Source organism: Corvus cornix, chromosome 6 (assembly GCF_000738735.6).
Source record: "Corvus cornix cornix isolate S_Up_H32 chromosome 6, ASM73873v5, whole genome shotgun sequence".
NCBI classification, from domain to species: Eukaryota; Metazoa; Chordata; class Aves; order Passeriformes; family Corvidae; genus Corvus; species Corvus cornix.
In genome coordinates, this window is record NC_046336.1 from 21,698,941 (window position 1) to 21,720,117 (window position 21,177).

Sequence of the window (21,177 nt, forward strand, 5' to 3'; positions counted from 1 at the left end):
TGGTAGGGGATACACGTCATAAAGTCACCCCAAGACATTGGGGTTTTTTTTAAATATAAATATGTGGACCTGAAGTAAGCAAAATTACCTCAACTTTCAACCAGCTTTATTAACAGATCCATTATTAACAGGATGACAAGGTCCATTTGATTTTTTTCAGATATATGTATGTGTGTGTTCTGTGGTTTGTCACTGATAAATTCAGATTCGTCAGTTTTTCATCTAGTGCCTTAAAGGCAAAGAAGGGAAATATGGTGAGCACTGAAATTGCACTTGATTCCTACATGGTTTGCAGACGCTGCTAAACTGGCAAAGAAAGTAGAACATTCCCTCCAACTTCAGCAACTCATTTTGGGAAACTACAGATCACTTAGTGTAAAATACAAAAGCAGAACAGAACAGACTGCTTAGATATAAGCTTCTCTGAACCAGTACCAGGGCTTGTGGAAAGGAGCCTCACGGCTCGATGTTCTCACGGCTTCTGTGAGACGTTCTTGACGGTTTCTGCTCTGAGCACCCGGTAGATAGATAGCCCATTACAACTGAGATAGTACAAGAGTGCATATTTGCATTCGATTGCTCGATGACTCGACGACTTGACTGAGCTTTGAGGCATTTTGAAATGCAAAATTTCCTTGTTTCACTATAGCAGCATACAAGCTTTGCAATAGATCCTTTTTTTTTTAAGAACAAAGATCTCAAGGCCACTTTCTCTGAAAAGGCTAGTGTCATTAACTTCAGGGAGGTACGCTGGCACCTCCTTTGTATTTCCACTGAAGCTGCAACTTAAACTTGTCTTGGACTTCATAGTAATTACATCATCAACAAAACAAGTTCTGAATGTTCCTCAAACTGTTGCAAAGGGCTGGCTGCTACCCCAGACAGTTGGTATCCAAAATAATTTTATTTCTGGGGCAATTTGTTTCTAATCTGTGTCCTTCTATCCCCTCCATTTGTATTATTTATAGGTTGTGGAGCTCCCGAAGTTACGGTGCCTTGCTGAAGCTTTCTTAAGTCGTGTGTGCTGTTCACATCTGTGCTTTGGATCCCCGTGGATAAATGACTGAGCGCTGTCAGCCAAGTGCTGACAGCCAGTTTTATTATTTTTCTACAGACATCAGAAAAGAATATGGTGCAACTGAAATGTTTTGTAGTGAGTGCTCGATATGAGGACTGACAGTATGAGGGTTCTGTAAGTTTCCTCTGTTATTTTGTTCTGGCATATGCCCTGAGATGAAGGACGCGGAGCTCTGCCGACCCGTGATTTCAAGCGTCTCCCACAACTCGAAGCCCCTCCTGGCAGGGGCCCCGTCCTTCCGCCCCGTCCCGCCCCTTCCGCCACCGCCCGCCGGCGCTGCCGCCGCCGCTTCCGGACGGGGGATGGGGGGTGGCGGTGGCCGCCGCCGCCGCCGAGGAGAGGCGCGGGCAGAGGGAGGGCGCGGAGGAGCCGCTGCCGCAGCGCCCAGAGCCGGCGCGGCGGCACCGCCATTCGGCGGCAGGTGAGGCGGGGCGGGCTGCGGGGCTTTTCCCGCGGGGGCCGCCCCGCAGGTGGGAGCCCACCGGGTCCCCGTCGCTTTCCCTGCTGCGGCGTGTGCGCGCCCCGGGTGCGGGCGGGTCGCGGGGGGAAAGGGCTGCCCCGCTGCAGAGGCTGTGCGGGAGGAGAACAGCTTCGCCTACCGGGCGGGACGAGCCTCCTGTGCTGTGTTGCCTGCGCTAAAATCCCCTCCGCTGTAATTACCGCGCCCACCTGGCCCGGACACATCTCTGCCGAGAGCGAGCGCCCGGCCCGGGAGCACCAGCTGCGCGCTGGGGCGATGTCGCCGGCGGTGTTCGGGCTGAAGGGGTCAGCCCTTGTGCCCGGCTGTGCTGGTTTCGGGCTGAACTTCGTCAGCCTCGTTAGGAGAGGCGTGTGAAGGCGTGGGGCGGGTGCCGAGCGGGGCCAGGGCTCGCACCGGGGGTCGGGGCCTGCAGGCACTGTGCGGTTTGTTGTGGGGCCCGGGGGCGGAGGGGACCCGTGTGGTGTCTGATTCTCGTGTCAGCCTCCGCAGCAAACAGATCGTTCCTGGAAACGATGCCTTGTGTCAGTCTTATAGTCAGATAACCAAACGGTTGGATCGGATCAAAATCGATATTCAGCGTCTTCCTAATTTTTTCTAAAAAGTTGGTATGTTTTCTGAGGACAAAGCGTTTAGTTTTGAATAAAAATGCTGTTGAGTATGTAGGATTTGATTACTAACAAGGCAACATGGAACAGTGCTGTTACTCGTTTGCATGTGTGTTCTTCGAGTGTCAGGGTTAAGTGGAGGGTTCTGTCTGTGGGAGAGAGGGTTTGTGCGAGTTTAGGGCCTGAGCATGAGAAGGTTGAAACTACTGGAACTGTTACCGACTCAGTCTCTTAAATCTATATTACTGATACATTAGGTGGCCTCGGACCATTCACTTAGTCATTGCTGATTGCTACTAAAAAACCCCTAACACTTCAAAAAGGTAGTTTTTTTCCAGCTCTCTAATGGAAGAAGAGGCAAATGAGAAGTAGTTTTAATGTTAACATTTGGAATAAGTTGAAGTGGTCTCATGGTTTTGTATTTGAGGCTTCAGTTTGCAAAATTAATTTTATAAAAATTTTACATGTGCAACACTCATTCTGTGTTGTAAGATGACTTGATGGAAGATTCCACTTGGCTAAGGTCTGCTCTGTCTCCACAGAGCTCCCTCGTGCAGCTGGACACCGTGTCTGTGCCACCTCCACAGAGCAGCTGATCATGCTGTGCTCTGGAGTGGCAAGAGCTCAGAAGACATTTCCTGGCATTTAAACGCCCCTCCTGTTTGGTAGGGGGTGCCTCTTGCTGGATATCATAGGTAAGGAAATGCCTGTGTCTTGTTCTTCCTTTTGCTTTCTGTGATGTAGAAGAAAGGTGCAACTAACCTGCAGGATTAGTGTGAAGTAATTTTTATTCCAAGTGAAAGGAATTTGGGAAGTTTTGTAAGTTTTTGTTGTGTAGTTATTGCTTAGATGTGAAGGAAATGTTCTGTAGATTTGTAAAGCACAACAATTTTAAGTTATCTTGTTTGCTGTTCTATGTGATACTCTTTTTGCTGGCTGGTTGAGGGTTTATTTTGGTAGGATACTGTTAAAAACACAGGTTGGCCTAGCAATTGTAACCTTTTGGGTTCTGTAGTATCACTTTTCTTTGTATAGAGCTTGCCTTTGCAGCTCACTTAGCTGGCTGAGATCCACTAACCATATTACATAATGTATGTACGTTTGATAATCGCATACCTTTTAGAAGTTTTTTATTTCTTACTTACTTTAATGCACCTAAAATGAAGCAGTCTACTAGATTCTCACTAGACCAGAAAGATCAGATTGTAAATGATTGTGGAGAGCAAGATGAAACACAGTTTGCCTTCAGATATTATTCTGGTATTCATTTGGATGGAGAGTTTGTTTGTGTCTTCCCCTATTTCCATTGTAAGATAAGGTGTGGGAAGAAAAAGGGAGAAGGAAACTTTAGTTGTGTTACTCCTAAATTGTATAGGGATAAAGAGTGGCCAACATTCTGTTACAGGAGGGATATACTATTACTTGAAACTGGAGGGAAAATACTTAACACCTGATATTTAGCATGTAAAATGTTTGAGAACTTAGATAAATAGTAATGAAATACTATGAATGACATCCTAAGGTAAGTGGTGGAGTACTTGATCAGTTGTTTAAAAATCACTTGTGTGTGCCTTGAATTGTGGCAGTAGGATAAAAATTTGTTTTGTTAGTTGGTTCATAGATTAGGAGTTAGTGTTTACTTGAGTATAATACAACCTGTTTGGCTTAATGAGGTGTAAGAGTCAGGGAGCAGTATGTATTCTGTTCATTTTGATGAAATATGTAACTGTACTTGGTGGTTCTTAAGACAAATATGTGTAGCTTTCAGGACTTTCTGTAGCAGCTGCTGTCAGTCTTGCATGGAGGTGTCTCAACAGAAAGACTCTGCTAAGAATATATGCTAATATTTGATCCACAAGCTGCACTTCAATAAATAATTCTCAAAAAACCCATCTTCCTTGATGGCTTAAAACCTAAGACTAAACTAGTGTTACTTTGAGATTTCTTATCTTACTTAACATGCATAGCACTAAGACTTTAGAGTACAGTTAAGCTACTGCTGATCATCTCATGATACCAAAGTTATTAATTAAAACTCAGTGCAAGTTTTACAGCAATATTTATGCATTTGAACTTACTGTATTCTTGCTTCAGGAAAATACTGGGATTTGTCTCATGGTGGGCATTGTGCTGTGTTTGATCAATTTTATATATAGTATGGTAGCTATTGTATTTAAAAACTGTTGAAAAATCATGTATTGTTTTTGCATGTGTTCTTTTTGTCCTTCTGTTCACAAGATACCATATTGTACGTATCTGGTGGCATTTAGAAGGTAAGGACTAAGTCACTGCTATATGGCAGTGAAATCTTTGGTGCTATTTGCTTTAAATAAGCACTGAAGAATTTAGTTTCCAGGAAGAACAGGTGACAAGTTTCCCAAGTAAGTCAGAGTCAGCAGAGTAGCCCAGCCTTGTGCTGCATAACAAGGCAGTGCTGTGTGTTCTTTTTCCAGCAGAGCATTGCTAAGTTGGTGTGTGACAGTAGCCTTATTATTGCAGGCTGGCTCAGCACAAGGTTTTTGTGTAGCTTTTTTGTGCTGGGGAACCAAGGCTACCAGCATGGGCCTTGTCCACATGGGCGAAGTAGCAGCCTTTGCAGGGAACAACTTCTCCCCTGAGGAGGTGTGGGATGTGCTCCTAAGCCAGCAGACCCATCGAAGGGGGGCTGAGTTGGAATGGCCTATATTCAAACTGCAGCTTGAAACCTTCATACACAAATGTAGGTTAAATCACTTGAGACCTGATAGTGCTTCAGCATTCTTCCCAAAATTTCCCTCAAGGATTGTGGGAATTGAACCTAGGGGAAAAAAATCAAGGGACACATCACCAAGGCTCTCCCAGGTACTTGAGGACAGGTGGTAAAGCAGTAATGGTCCTAATAGTTTTTGCATGTGTCTGGAATAAACAAAACCAGTCAGCACTCTGCTAACTGCTGCAGACCTAACTAGGTTGTTTAACCCTTCAGCTGTGACTCTGCTCTAATCAAGTTTGCAGCCTAATGTTACTGTGATACTAATGCTGCTTTTCCTTGGCTAGAGTAGTGATAAGCAGATTCAAGTGTTCACATTTTTACCTCAGTATACTGTCTCAAAGTCTACAAGCTAGGAAGGTTAGGGAATTATTGCTTGACTGGCAGCAATTCAGTAGATGGGAACACGATAGAATCATGGACAGTCATGTTAAAGGAGGTTAATTTTCTCTATTTAAATATACATCTAGGAAATTTTGCTATCAGCTAGGGTATACGCAGCCTCTCCGAGGCATCTTATTTCTTAAAATGCCCCAACCAAATTCTAGAAATGTTCATGGCTCATGAAGTAACATTTTTCTTTTAAAAAAGTAAGTACTTCTACATATGCCTTTGTGTTCATGCTGTTAATTGAAAGGCTGGTGAAAGAAAATGGGACACACAGTATGTGCTGTTGATGATCTTGCTATGTGTTAAGTCACAGTACCGGGAAACTAATCAACTAACTAGCTACCGACATTGCTGATCTCAGGTGAAAAGTGTATTTTGCCCTCTGATGCTTAAGTCTGTGCTTGTTTGTGTTACTCATGTGTGTTATTCATCATTAAATAATGTTACCCATTATTTGGTTTCAGTGATAAAACCAGTAACGTCGAAGGCAAAGTAGTTACCAGAGCTGTTTCCTTTCAGAAGACACATGCAGCTATCTAGGGCACTTTGCCTCTTCTGCTGCATTAATCTTGGGTCGCAGTCTAGTGGCATAAAAGTTATGTAGCATTCTTCAGCTTCAAAAATGAACAGGAGTAGTAGCACACAGGGATCTGTATTGTAGTCCAGGTGTTATGATTATTAGGGAAAGTGCTTTTTACCCTTTAAACCTTTTTACCCTTTAAACCACAAACCTGCAGAGTAGTCTGCAAGGGAAGGTAGTTTCAGGGTTTAAATAGGTTGCTTTGTCATTAAAAAATGAATTTAACTGTTGCCGTTGAGATGAAATTAGCTACCTGCTCTGTGTAATGTTTTAAATTTGTATTTTGTGGTCATTTCTTTGTCTTTTGCAGTCGGTTAAGTGTCTTGTTGTTTACAGCATTTAAAAACAGGAGCAGGTCCTATCAGTTGCATGTTGAGGTTAATGTAGACTTTCTCCCAGGTCCAGCCCGTAGTGACCTTTGATGAGTGTGCTCATTCAGTCTTGTAAGGTTACTTTTACTGCACATTTGGTAAGGGTTGATTTTTATTCTGGCAACGCCAGATGAAGGAAGACTAGGCTGCTGTTAGGCTACTTGACTTGTGACAAATGAATGGAATTCACTTAGGTTAGGTACAGTTTCCTGCCTTTGTCCTCAGAAGCTGCTTTGGTTAGAAGACAGTATCAGTAAGTTGAGTGTATTTGTGGTGGTGAGTTTACATTCACTGCTTTTAGAAAAACTCGTGATGATTACTGTGTTATAAAACCCACTGTGATTAACAACTTTTTTTTTCAGTATTTCATCTGTATTTCTGAGTAAAGAAAGCTGGAAGTTCAGATAAGCAACTCAAGTTTGTTTATTTTTACTGGATGTTTTGGATTTAGTATAAGAACAGTGTTGATACCACACTCATGTTTTAGTTGTTGCTCTGTGGTGCTGACCCTAAGTCAAGGAGTTTTTGGTTTCCCCTGCTCTGCCAGTGAGGAGGTGCAGAAGAAGCTGGGAGAGAGCACAGCCAGGACAGCTGACCTGAACCTGGCCAAAGGGATATTTCATACCGTGGAATGTCCTGCTTGATATATAAATGAAGGGGGGATTTGGCCAGGAGGGGCTGACCACTGCTGGGGACCTGGCTGGGCAAAGGTCAGCAGGTGCTGAGCAGTTGTAATGTGTGTCACTTGTCTTTCTTGGATGTTGTTCTCTCTCTTTTTGTTATTTCCATTGCTACTATTACTATATTTTACTTTATTACCATTATTAAACTGTTCATATCTGAACCCATTTGGTTTACCTTTTAACAGTTTTCCTCTCCAGCCCACTGCAGGGGGAGCAGGCTGGCGGCAGTGTGGGTGGGAGTGAGCGAGTGGCTAAATGAATCTTCTTGCCATCTGGGATTAAACAGCAACCCTGGAATAAAGTAAAAATATGTAGTACAAAAAAGGTCAATTAACTGATGATTAGTTGAAAATTAAATGTCGTAATTTATTTTATTAGCTGTGTGACCAAAATAGTTGTTACAGTTGTTTTTGAGCCTTTGAACGTCTTGAACTTTCAAAAATACTAAGATAACATAAAAATGAGAAAATACCCTTTTATGTGGAGAAGGAAATGTATAGGATGTGCAGGTATTGTAGTAGGTTTGGTTTTTTTTTTTTTTTTTTTGGTAACTATTTAAATCAAGGTATTAAAGCTTATATACTTATTGACTGTATATGAAGTATTGAGAAATTTTAGCAATGAATTAAGTACACGTTGTTAATATACAATCAACTCCTGAGAGTCTATCTTCAGAAGTAGCATGCCCTTAATTATTTTAGAAGGGTAAGTGTGATTTGTGTGCTCATTTTTCTTCTAAAATATTCCTTTTGCACTGCTGGGAAATCTCATTTGGCAAATTGAATCTTCTCTGATACAGTGTAAAATAGTTTGTGGTTCTATTAGATGAAAGCCAGAAGAAAAAGTTGAATCCAGTAATTATATTAAGAGCATGATAGGTACTGTACCTCCTTTAAAAAAGAAGCGAAAAGGAAAGAGGTTCTGTTTTGGAAGAACTGTGCCCCTGAAAAAGATGCAGAACTGTGCTGAATATTCATGATGGGTTTGAGTGCCAGTTTACTATAGGCAGAAGCTAAATAATAGATTAAATAGGCTGTTTTCTTGCTTTCATTCTGAAAGCCTTGAATGATGTATGTGGCAGTAGTGTATTGTACTGCCTTGTATTTTCTGAGATTTGGTTGGCATGACTGAAGCATTCTAGTTAATTAGACTGTTTTTCTGAGTACAAAAGAGCTGTGAAATCGTAGCTGTTTCTTAGATGGCTGCTGTACATGTGCCACCAAATATAAATTATGCACAAATCCATTCTCTACTGCTGTGGGTCTTTAACATTGCGTAAACCTTTTAGTACTTCACCGGTAGCCTTTCAAAGTTTTGTTGTGCGTTCCACATAATGTCCTGTGGTTAACTTTTTTCCTGGTTGTTGTTCTGGTGACTTGTCACCACCATGTGACTACAATGTTGCTGAGCTGTCTCTTCTTCCTCCAAGCAATATTCTAGAGTAAGAACACAATTATTGAGAAATCTGTATGAAGAGAATACATCTCTTTTAGTTTTGGTGTATTACTGTGTTATCTACTACCACATCACTTTTAAAAATGCTTTGAAGCTTAAGCTAGTGCTTCATTCCTAGTAATGTTATTTTTGAAAGCTGAATATTTTAAAGGATTCATAATTCAGTAAGCATATATCTTAATTACTGAGATCAAACAAATATAGAAATGTGATGGTTGTACCATCAACATACAACTAAGATACTTCAGCTCAATACTGTTGCAGATATCTAGACATAGGTGTTTACTTGGAAGGAGTGGGAGAATGTCCTGTCATCAAAGCTTCAGTATATATATTTTTAACCAGTGGGATACGTTGGATTGTATTGAAATGTATTATTTCAGCTTTAATTCAGTTTTGTGTGTTTGCTGGCTATACTTTCTTGCGTAGTTGATGAACTGCAAACAGTGGAAAAGGCTAATGATTAAGCTGATATTTAAACAGAGTAGTATTTGATTTTCATTCCCTAATGTAATTAACAAACCTGGATTTATTTATTTATAACAAAATTAGAAAAGTATATGGGATACATCTAGGGCATATTCTGCTTCTTGGAAACTTTAAATTTCTATTTAGGAGCAAATGAGATAATTTATTTTTTCTTTGATGAAAATAAAAGCCTTTTTATATTACTTACCTAAGAAATTAGGTCTGGTTTTTAGCTGTTTGTTATGTAAAATGTCTTGGGCTACTAAAATTGCACAAAAGACCCTGGCATTTCAGTAACCTGTGTTAACCTTTCTGGTGTTGTGTCTCTTGGATATGCAACAGGTCAGTGTACTTGGCAGATAAAGGGAGAGGATGGCAGGCAATAACCAGCTTTGCATTCGACGTTGGACTACCAAGAACGTGGCCAAGTGGCTGAAGGAAGAAGGCTTCTGTGAATATGTGGATGTTTTGTGCAACAGACACAGGCTAGATGGAATTACACTGCTGACTCTTACTGAGTATGATTTACGATCCCCTCCTCTGGAAATCAAAATCCTGGGGGACATCAAGAGGCTAATGTTGTCCATACGCAAACTGCAGAAGCAGCATATTGATGTCCTGGAAGAGCTGGGTTACACCAGTGATGGGCACGCTGGCACAGTGTGCCCAGTTGGGTCACTGCAGGGGGCAGATTGGTTTTGTAATGGTGAAGTACCTCGGGACTATGATGGACCAATTACTGACTTGAATGGTGATCAGTATCAATATGCAAATGGAAAAAACAAACATGCCACACGAAGACTGGACCCAGAGTATTGGAAGACAGTTTTAAGTTGTGTGTATGTGTTCATAGTGTTTGGCTTTACATCATTTGTTATGGTGATAGTACACGAGCGAGTACCTGACATGCAAACATATCCACCTCTGCCAGACATATTTCTAGATAGGTAAGAAATTTTCTTTCTAAACAAAATAGTAATGTGATGGTTAAAATATAGGCTGTGTTTTCTTTGTTTTCAAAGTTTCGTATGCTGTAGAAGAAGGTTTCATCTGCTCTAGAAGATGCCTCTGCAAAACAGTAATAAGTCTAGCAAATCCTTCTGCTAAGACTGAAATGTGGATCAGTTAGATCAGTTAGATCTAGATAACTAGATTTAGTTAACTGAAATCTAAATCAGTTAGATTTAGTTTTAGGGGAAAATAAATTGAGCTGTTGTTCTACCTAGTTTATATTTAGTTTTAAAGGATTCACAATTCAGTAAGCATGTATCTTAATTACCGAGCTCAAAGAAAGGTAGAAATATGATGGTTGTACCATCAACATACAACTAAGATTATATGTTGTATGTATGAACTAAACTCATTACAACACAGTAATTAGTTAGTGCATCCTTGCATTCTAGTAAAAAGCATGATGGTCAGCTGGCACAGATATGCAGCCATATGCATTTTCTGAAATCCAGTTCCTGCTATGAAGCTTAACATGTCTTGTTATATAAAAACTTTGGACAAAGGAATATTTTGGTCTGTGAGTGAGCAAAGAAGTAGAAAGTGAACAGCATTGGTACTATATTTTTGTTGTTTTCCCACTGTCAGCTTGCTGAACATGGTGTAAGGAAACTGAAGTAGAATGAAAAGACCAGCATCTCTTTTAACAGGGTATTAAACCACTGTTGTGACTTATGCAGTACCTGCTCATTTTTTTAAAGAAAATGTTTCACTTCAGGCAAAGAAGAGACACAATGGCAAAGTCAAATTCTAGTAATTGACTACAGGTTTAATAGAGGATAAATGTTCCCTTTGAGAAAGTGCACTTGCTCCATGGAGAACTTAACTGCCTAGAGAGTTTTAAAAGATATGAGCTAAACTGTTAAAAAGTTGAGCCTTTGTGATCTTTCTGTTCCTGCATTAATTTCCATTTCCATTAATGACTTTCAAGAAGTCAGTAAGACTCTAATCTTTTGATCAAGTGTGCAGAATCCCCCATAAATTTATATATAAACTCAGCAAGGACAGACCACATCCAGCAGAGTGGAAGAGGGGAGAGAGAACAGGAGCTATGGGATTATGGATTTTGTTCCCAGGGTGCTACCATGGTATTCAGTGGGCAGGAGGATGGGGGAGGGCAGAAAGCAGCAGCCCACAAAACAATGAGAGGGGATTACTACAAAGCTCGTGTTTGAGCAGTGCTTTGCTACCCCTTTGTATCAGGGGGAGCACAAAACTATGAGGAGCAGCTTCTCTTTAAATCTGTTGATCTGTATTTTGGTGACTGAAAGTGGAAATTGTTACAGTGCCTTATGTGTGCAAGAAGGTCTTAAATCTTTTGACAGGGAAGGCTGAAAGGTTTGCATGTAGTGATTATCACTAAAAATTTGAAAACAATTTTTATTTTCCCTGATACTTCTCTATGCAGTTCTGCTTCATTGCAAGTATTTAAGATTTTTGGCCTTGAAGTATTTAATTCATTGTGTTGACATAGCATTCTTACAAGCATAAGCAGCATAATTGACATGATGCAAGTTCTTGTCAGAATGAAAAAGGTTGTTGTGAAACAGTGGTAGAGGAACACATCCTGTTAGTAAGTCATGTAAATTAAGAGAGTATACTAGGGATTTTCCCTGACTTAGCGAATTCTGTGTAAACATCTGCTGGAAACACATTATTAGGAAGGAGATAATGTAATTGAATATATTTCAGATTCTGTTTCATTCAGTCTAACAAAAGAATTTTTGGCTGTAGTTTATACTATTGTCAGATGATTGCAAATGAACTTCATATGCCCGTATTTTCAATACTGAGACTAGGAAAAAAATTAATTAAGCCTTTGTATTAACTTTCTTGCTTTGTTTTTTTTTTTAGCGTCCCCAGGATACCATGGGCTTTTGCTATGACTGAAGTATGTGGTGTAATTCTTTGCTACATTTGGCTCTTGGTTCTTCTGCTTCACAAACACAGGTAGATTTTATAAAATCCAAATTAACTGGTCCTTTGATGCAGAGAAAAGACCATAACAAGAATTTATGATGATTGTTTAAGAATTTCCATTCAGTAAGAATCTTGTCAACTCCTAGTATATCTCTGTTAATTTGGATTAGGGAGGATTTAATCAAGAATGATGGCTTGTGAATCTTTCAAAGGAGTCATCTGAACTTAACTTTCCTACCATATTTATAAGTCATTTCCTTTGGAACACAGGTATTTCAGAGAGTTTTCAGTATATTATACACACATACCGTAACAGTTTTGTATATAAGAAAGTGCTATGAGAATGAATTTCCACAGGATGTCTGAGCCAGCCTGGCAGTTTGCTTTCAGTGAGGGATAGAAAATGCTTTTGCTTTCATGCATATTTTAAGTTAAATTTTCACTGGTTCATTGATTTTTATCAATTTGCCAGCAGAAGGCATGAGTGCCAAAGCTAGCACAAGAGTAGCTTCAGAGGTGGAGATGTACCTTTTGGTGACAGTCAGCTTGCTACAGTGTCTCACCCTGTCATGTGGAACCATATTTTTACAGTACTACTTAATTTAGAAAAAAAAAAAAGTGTTGTGAAACTTGCAGTAATGATGACAGGACTTAATGGGATTAAGTTGGGGTGAAGTGAAATGTTTTTATCATAACTTCCCTGATCTCAGCTCCTGTGTACTTTCCCAGATCTATACTTCTGCGCAGGCTGTGCAGCCTCATGGGGACAGTATTTCTATTACGTTGCATTACAATGTTTGTTACCTCACTCTCGGTGCCAGGCCAGCACTTGCAGTGTACTGGAAAGGTAAAACTTCAAATGCTTTCAATTATTTTTCCTGTTTCCTTTTGTAAAAAAATACTTAAGATGTGATTAAGATTGTTGGGACCATGGTGTTAGATGTGTGTTTTTTAAGAACATTGTGTTTGTCTCCTGTTTCCTTGCCCTTGCCTTAATTATCATATGCAGGCAAACATCCCTAGGGGTCTTAGAAGCACTTGCAGCTTTGGAGAGTATATGGTTATTTGGTGAAGGGTGTTCAGAGTGTTTCACACTGTAAACCAGAGAGTGTACATCAAAGAGGTGTGCACTTAAGCTACTGACTTCATGAAGAATGACTGAAAGGGAATTAATTGCTTCGTTGTCTTGTTGGTTGCGTGGTTTTGAAAAAAACCCCAACAAACTATTACTGTTTCACCCCTTCTCATAAGGGATATTCATTAGAACATGGGATTTTATGGTTTCATCCTAATTTTTAGTTAGGAGAGGTTTGCGCTGAACAAATGGAAAGCTTGACAATGACACATTTGGGAGGCTGAAAACATTGAAAAAAAAGATGTCAGGCTCTGTGGATAAATCACTTGGAACAAAATACCTGCTCTAAATTCCAGTTTTCATCAGAGGTATGATGAATACAATTAGTGATTGCAGTTACTAATGTGACTCATTGCCACACTGAAATCCAAAGGTGTGCTAACCTGCATTTTAATAAAAGACACAACATGATAAATGGTATTAAACACAGTGCAATACAGCTAACTTTAAGGACATACTGTTTGGGCAGTGGAGTTGGAACTTAGTAAAGGTTAATGTCACTGTTTTTCAGTTGTATGGCAATGTTTGGGCAAAACTCCAGCGGGCATTTGCAATATGGAGTGGCTTTGGAATGACTCTGACTGGAGTACACACGTGTGGAGATTATATGTTCAGTGGTCACACTGTCGTCCTGACCATGCTCAACTTCTTTGTCACAGAATGTAAGTACAGAGTGTCAATACTCAAATGTCCTTAAGAACGTGTACAGCCAGCAGTGCTGTAAACACTTGAATGTCCTTAAGTATTAAGAATATCTGCTCCTTGACCTCCTCAAGTTCAAAGTGTAACATTTAAGCAAACAAATACAAATTCAGATTGCTGTGCTCTTTCTCAGGTTTGTGACAGTCAAGTCACAGGCAGGAAAGGAGCACCACCTCCTTGAATGGGGGGATGAATAAGGCACTTTTCAATGAACGTGTGAGCCAAGAAATTAGAAAGGCTTTATGGCTTGCTACTGGGAGAATACTTGGGAAGATACTTCGGATTGTCTGTTACTATTCCCTTGCCTAGGTATCTGCCACTGCCTCCTGTCACCCAAAATACCTGGCGAGGTTTCTGTACGTTTAGTATAACCCATAAAGCCAAACACCAAACCCCTTAATGAGTGAGAATATATGAAACAGTACTACCCTTCTGTAGCCACCAACAGTGATTTGATACATATTATAGCAAGCAAAGATAATTAGTTTGAGTTCAACTATGATGGAATGACTGCAATAACAGTAATATAGCTTCCATTACATCTTCCTCCTTATAACATAGATAAAGCATGATTTTCATTAGAAGAAGTTGGTTGAATAAAGAATTCTGCATTTAAGGATGCTTTTGTTAATTCAGAAATGCATTTGTAAATGAAGTCACAAAGTGATAGACATATATAACTTGTGTGGTTGTTTTTGTTGGATTTATTGGACCTGTATACAATATTTCTGAATGAAGAGAGAACTTCATCTCATTTTTGGATGAAAAGCCTGTATAAAAACTTGGAATGTCTAGGCCTGATTTTTGAGACATTCAAGGTCAATCACTTTCTGTTTTCTCCTAGATACACCAAGGAGCTGGAACTTCTTGCACACCTTGTCCTGGGTCCTGAATCTCTTTGGAATCTTCTTCATTTTGGCTGCACATGAACATTATTCTATAGATGTCTTCATTGCCTTTTACATCACTACAAGACTCTTTTTGTATTACCATACATTGGCTAATACTAGAGCATATCAACAGAGTAGGAGAGCAAGGATATGGTTTCCAATGTTTTCTTTTTTTGAATGCAATGTTAATGGGACTGTTCCCAATGAGTATTGCTGGCCCTTTTCAAAACCTACTATACTAAAAAGATTAATTGGTTGAAGACTATGGGGGTCACTTCAGATTTTTATGAAGCATTATGACTAAGATCCTAAAAGGCTAGCTATAAGGAGGAGGTCAAGTAACATTTTTCATTCTGTGATCTCCTCCTTGCCTTGTTTCTTAGATTCTTAGCCATAAAATGGGGTTCCCATACTTTACAGGGATGTGTTTTGTTTTCTCTTTGTGAAAAAAGAAAACAATGCAGGGATGGGTAAAGGCTATCAGTGAAGCATGAATATAAACCAGAATACTGCTACCCTTGGTAAGGTTCTGTGTGAATGTTTATGGAACATTAACATCAAATATGTTTTTGTATTGAATATAATACACCCTTTACAGGTCCAGATCATCTCTGTTACCCGAGTGCCAGCCTTTACATATACTGATGAAAAAATTAGAACTTTATGAAGCCTTTCTTTTAAAACAGTCATAAATGTAATTTTCAAAACAAACTGTGTATATTTAAAGATTGAGGAGGTCTGCGTCGTAATGAAGAAAGCAGTATAGCTCCTTGCTGAGAGGGTCTCTTAACTGTTAAATTACAGGTCTTGACAGTATAAATGGTCTGCATACAGGTTGCCAAAAATGAAAGTCTGCCTTATGGCTGTGCAGTGATGATAATTTTTTCATGAGAACTTATTTAGTCTAGTCTGTCAGTTGTCTATATGGTTGTTCTAGCACTTGAAAGTTTTCCCTTTTGTGTTTAAATGAGTTAAAGTAAGTGGAACATCCACTGAAAGTAAACTTAGCTTTAGTGAGTTTTAAAGCCACAAAGTAACTTTTGTGTGGTCTTAATTGCTTTATACCCAAACCCATGCATGCTTTTCAGGAGCAGTTCTTTAACATTGGAAAAACAGAACAGTTGTCTTTGTGTATCTTACTGTCCTGCAAATGGATGGGAAAAATGCATGTAGTAACTCTTTCAGGAATAGTAATAATAGTGAGTGTTGGAAATAGTGCTCATGTTGATGTATGTTTTAGCACTCTGGTGTCAACAATATGGTGAATATCTCTGGATATATATATATGCACAGGATGTTAGTTTATATATATAAACACACACAGTGTATGTTTTTCTAACAACTATGAAAACTAATGTTCTTAAATTAAGTTGCTTATTTACTACACTGAAAGATAAAAGTACCATAAACAGTTGAGTTTTGCTTGTTGAAAAAAACCAAACCACAACCCACAACAAAACATCCCCAAAAACCTCAAACCAGCACTCCAAGTCCATGATGCATAAGCAAGGATTGGTGATCTCTTAGGCAGTGGATTGTAAGGGGACAATACTAATGTTGTCTGTAGAGACTTGAAATTGGATTTGTGCTAAATCAAAACTGATAGATAGAGGGTACAAAATGAAAAAAAAATGGTATAGACCTTTTAATTTGATTAGTGCAATTTCAGAATAGGTAAGATGTGCAAAAGGAAGTGTAAGAAAGTTACACAAAGCAAGTTTCCACAGCTTTAGAAAGTTACACAAAGCATTTTTCCATCTTGGTACAAGCTGACTTAATGGGCACAATGTACTTGTGTGTGCACAGAAATGAATCCATTTGGAGTTTGCAAGGTTTCGTGTTTGGAGGCTTGTAACCTACTGTGGGCTACTCCTTGCTGTGCTGTGTTCCTTTTATAAACCTTGATTGTACGAGCTTGACTACCTTACACTCTTCGTAATACATTACTTTTGTAACTTAATTTAGCTCCTATTCCGCAGAGGAATTATACAGCTTGGAATATCTCTGCCAACTCTGTTGAGCACATGTACACTGTACTATTCCAGAGGTTTTTATATTTGTAACATTCCAATTTTTAAGCAAAATTGCAGGTTTAATACTATATTGTTCAATCTACCATAGCCTGATGGCTTTTGCCATCCAAATTAGGGGAGTATGCTTACACTAACAAAAAAAGGAGAAAATATTCTGGAAGATTTCGAGACTTGCCATTTGCTGCTCTTAACTTTCTGATTTCAGAAAGGCAATTTGAACATTCCTCTTGAGACTTTATAATGAAAGAGCTCTATTTGTTAATTTATATTTGCCTTTGCAATGCACACAGTTACGAATGCTATTTTTCTAAACTCTAGGAAGCATCTGTTCTCAGGATGTGAGGGATTGTAATCTGAGTTATATGGAGAGGTATGCAATTCAACTTGCAAAGCTGTTGATTCTGAAAGTAACCCTTTGAGTAGTAACTGGCATAACTGCATCTAAACTGAAATATTATTTTACAACTTAGATATGCAGGAGGATTTTCAAGTACAGCCCAGTGTAACAATGTTTACATAAACTAAAGCTATCATTTCAATATTATTATTTTTTGTAATGAAGTTCATATACTTTGAAACGTAAAGATTCTTTGTTCTTATTTAATTTTTCAAATTCTGTTAAGTAAATTGCTTTAAATCAGTCTTGCTTATATTTTTTTTTTTAAAGAAGCTTGTTCTTTTGTGCTGTTTCCCTTGATGCTAGGTGTCCAAGTCCAGGATAAGTAATATAAAAAGGTTGGTTTTGGTAGCATTGGAGTGGGTTAAAACATTGTCAGGATAATTGTCCTCTGCTGTTTTGGAAGTACGTTTTGTCTGTCTGTAAACATGCAAGAGGAAAGCTTGAAATTGATAGAAGACAGAAAAATCTGATCTTGCTTGCAAAAGAGCACAGGTCAGTCTGTAAAGCTGGGAATGTAAGCTTTATTGTTAATTAGATGGAAACAAGTTGCAAGTAACTGATAGCCTTAACATTTTGTACTGCCTTTTGAAAGAGCCAGTGCTTTAAAAGCATTTTGCTGCTTCTGTTGCTGACAAGCACTTTTAAGTAAAGACAGCAGAGCACCATTGGGCCTTGGATTTAATGCTTGGTATGTTCAGGGATGTCTTCCTGTATGTTCACACACCAGTCTTTTTGCTCTCCTTTAACAGGTTGCACCTCTTTTGTGCTAAGTTGTCTCTGTGGTCTGTGTGAGTGCCCACATAATCTGAATTCGGAGTAATGAATGAATTGCTGTGTAATGCCAGCAAGTGCAAGTGTCTTAACAACATTAGTACTACAAAGTGCACAGATGAATCAAGTTGCAAAGTCTGAAATTAATAACTGTATATACAAAAGAAGGGGAGGGTCACTTTTTTTTGCTAGCTTAGCAATTTTAGTAATATTTGAGACTTGGCAATAGGGTTGAGCTCTTCCTTATTACTTTGGGGATCTGTACGCACATACCTGCAAGTGATAAACACACAGGCTCTTCCCCCATCCCTTTTCTTTGTTTTTTTTGTACCTTATGATACAGTTTCTTATAATAGCTTTCTTTGCCTTTAGTTTTTAACTTTTGAACGATCCCTTAAGTGGGTTATGAATTACACCACAGAATTAGACCTTCATAGATGTGTTTTTTAACACATTCTGATTACACTGACAAAAACTTAGGAAAGGATCTTTAGGCAAGGTTCCTCCAATTCAGCTTGAACAATGCTATAGAAAGCTTCCATATAGGCAGATAATCTTCATGTCCTGTGGCAAACATGACAACACTTACACAAAGTGTCAGTACAGAAATGTAGATAGGCCTGAAGTATTTAAATGTCCAAGACTAGCAAGAGTTGGAACTCATAAATGCACTGCTTGTCGTGTATGCTTAACTTCAAGCAAATTACTAAATAGTCTTGACTTCAGTGAGTGTTAACATTTTAGTTTAAACATTTTTTTGGATAACGCCAGGTGCGTACTGTGTGCGGTATACTGCTACAGTAATGGGAATAGGTAATGTCACTTTATTTTTGGTTTTCTCTGATGTCTTCCCCTCCATCTACTGTAGAAAAAACATTCCAATAGAATTTCAAAGAAATTGCTACTTAACTGGGTTCTGAGAGAAGAAACCTGTAAAAAACCAAAATACTCTAAATAAAACCTTGATAGTTACCTGCTTTAAGAAGCAAGGTTAAATAGTTAAATGATTGGGAAAAAAAGTTATTTTTGATGCAAGCCTGTTAAATAAGGTCATTTAAAATTACTGAAACCCTCCAAAGAGGATAAAAGCACAGGTTCCTATAATCTTCTTTCATGTACAGCTGTGTCTCATGTAGTGCCAAAAAGTTTAAGAGGAAAGAGTTGAACTCAGACACCAGTACACACCTTTTGCAGCAATTAATGCCTCCTTGTTTTTTAACCACTGCTTGCATGCTTAGTGATATACTTGTCCATTATTAGTTAGCTCGTTTTCTGCTGTATGAAAGCCCACTTGGTTTTCAAGCATCAGTCATGGAAAAAAACCCCAAACAGTAGGTTTTATGGACCTGGAGTGTAACAAAAATAACTTAAACCAACTAGGATAGTTTTTCATCCTGTCCATGTTGTTCCTACTGCAGAGTTAGGGAGAATTTGCAGTAATCTACAGACAATACTGATTTTTTTCTTTAATAACCTAGGGTACCTTTAAAAAAATCTGACCTGTAACTAAAAAAACCACCACAGTCTTGTCAAGATGGAAGTATACTTGACAGAAGTCCTAGCAGTGAGACAGCTTACCCTCTGAATTATTTTGTGCATGTAGACTTCAACAATAAGGGTTAATTGATAGACTACGAATTTATAAAATTACTATTTCTGATCTATCAAGTTGACAAGTCCACCTTGTCACTATCCTAATTGAAACAGTATTCCTGGGGGAAAAAAGTCCTTTAGAGTGAATCTACTGATGTCTTATTCATTATATGAAGAAAAACAGCAAAAAACCCCTCTCAGCTCCTCAAACGCTACGGTGTTGTGAACACTGAACCTTCCACATAGCAGTATCCTGCAGACTTACCTGTTGTATCCTAACAAATTTGCAGTGAGTATTATGTATATAATTCAGTGACATGCACATTTTAAAAGCCAATTTCTAATAGATGTGTAAGAACTTAAGGTGATAAATGTGGAGCACAACAACCTGACTGTGTAGTTAGAAAGACTAACTGTAACTTAGTTTTGCTCTTCCAATTCAGTTTTGTCAAAAAAGGAGAAATTTTGTCAAGTTTGAGAAACCACAAACTGCATTGTACATGGTACTTAACGTAATAAGGACGTCAAAGGCTTTTCACACTGAAGTTACTTCAGTTTTGTTCTGAGAAAATAGTGTTATCTAATGGCTAGAAAGTATGCCAGTGAAGTTTAGAGTACTGTAAATAAGTAAATATTATTTTGATTCTAAACTCAGATTGAATTAATATATTGTTTTATATCTTTGTTGTGTTAAACATATTTAAAAACACTAAAATAAAATATTTGAAAGATGACAAATGCTTAATTTATTTTATATGCAAAATGATGGCTCATTGTCTGTTAGCACTGTGACTGTGAAAGTATTCCTAAGCATAGGTGTGATGGTGTTATGAGATCTTCCTTCAGTGTGGAAGTAAGTAATGCTGGCAAAATATAATTAGCACATCCTGTGGGACTCTGTTACAGGTATGTGCATATACTTCATTTCTGGAGGAATAACTGTTCTGGGTGATGTAGGAATTACAGGTTTACAGCTGTGGTCTTAAGTCTGCAGCTACCTGTAAGGGGTTTGCATTTTCTTTTGGCACCGATCTGTGACAGATTCTGGTAAAATTACTGGTTTTCAGTAATTAGAAAATTGCTGAAAAATTGGAACAGGGAAACAGTTGCCAAATACGAAATTCCTGTTGCTGTCAAAATTGTAGTGAAGTTTGATACTAGGATAGGATAGGCACTTGCTGGACTGTTCATAGAAATCATTTGACTTGCACAAAATATTGACAGCCAATTTGGTAACAGTTTTGGTTTTTTCTAGTAGTGTCATTAGTTTATCAAAAAGTTCAAATTCTAATGCCTGGTATACCACAGCATGCGAGGTCAATTTGAAAGAGATAGGGAATGCTTTTCAAACAAGGATTCATCATTCATTTTAAATATAAAAAACCAATTCACTGTTTTTCCCCCTCACTCTGCTAGATGAAGTCATCAAAACTGAATCTGTGTCTCTTGATCACAGATAGATTCTCATGTACTCTAATTGGAGGCTAATAGCCCTAAAAAGAATGGGACAGAAAGGAAGAGGAGACAAGAGCAGGCAGCAAGTTTGCTTTTCTTACAGTAACACTGAAGAAGGGTCTTCAGGGAACAGCAATTCATTTCACAAATATTGTGAGGGAGAGTGGAGAATGAAACTTGTGGGGAGTACCAAAAAATATTCAAGAGGTGACTGTCCACTAAGGAATCTCTGATATGTGAATGGAAGCACTGGAAAGGGGCTGACAGAATTAATTTGCAATTTTTCTGGGTTCTGCAACTTCATGTAAAGTCTCATCACAAAGGCCCCTTCCAGAGTTTTTTGATTCAAATAATGTTATGATGTTAGGGGGTTTTGGGGTATTTTTGGCAAAGCTAAACAGAGAAGACTT

General features: G+C 38.7%; 1 protein-coding gene across 2 annotated transcripts; it reads left to right on the forward strand.

The window, feature by feature from the left end:
- Positions 1-1,370: 1,370 nt before the first annotated feature.
- On the forward strand, positions 1,371-20,046 carry SAMD8 (sterile alpha motif domain containing 8). Of its 2 annotated transcripts, XM_039553882.1 has the most exons (7): positions 1,371-1,499; positions 2,707-2,859; positions 9,203-9,807; positions 11,723-11,818; positions 12,518-12,635; positions 13,435-13,585; positions 14,470-20,046. In XM_039553882.1, the coding sequence occupies exons 3-7, from the start codon at positions 9,233-9,235 to the stop codon at positions 14,772-14,774; spliced, it is 1,245 nt and encodes a 414-aa protein (XP_039409816.1). In that variant the 5' UTR covers positions 1,371-1,499; positions 2,707-2,859; positions 9,203-9,232; the 3' UTR covers positions 14,775-20,046. The 2 variants fall into 2 exon arrangements, with proteins under 2 accessions (XP_039409816.1, XP_039409817.1); XM_039553883.1 differs by lacking the exon at positions 2,707-2,859.
- The last annotated feature ends 1,131 nt before the right edge of the window (positions 20,047-21,177 follow it).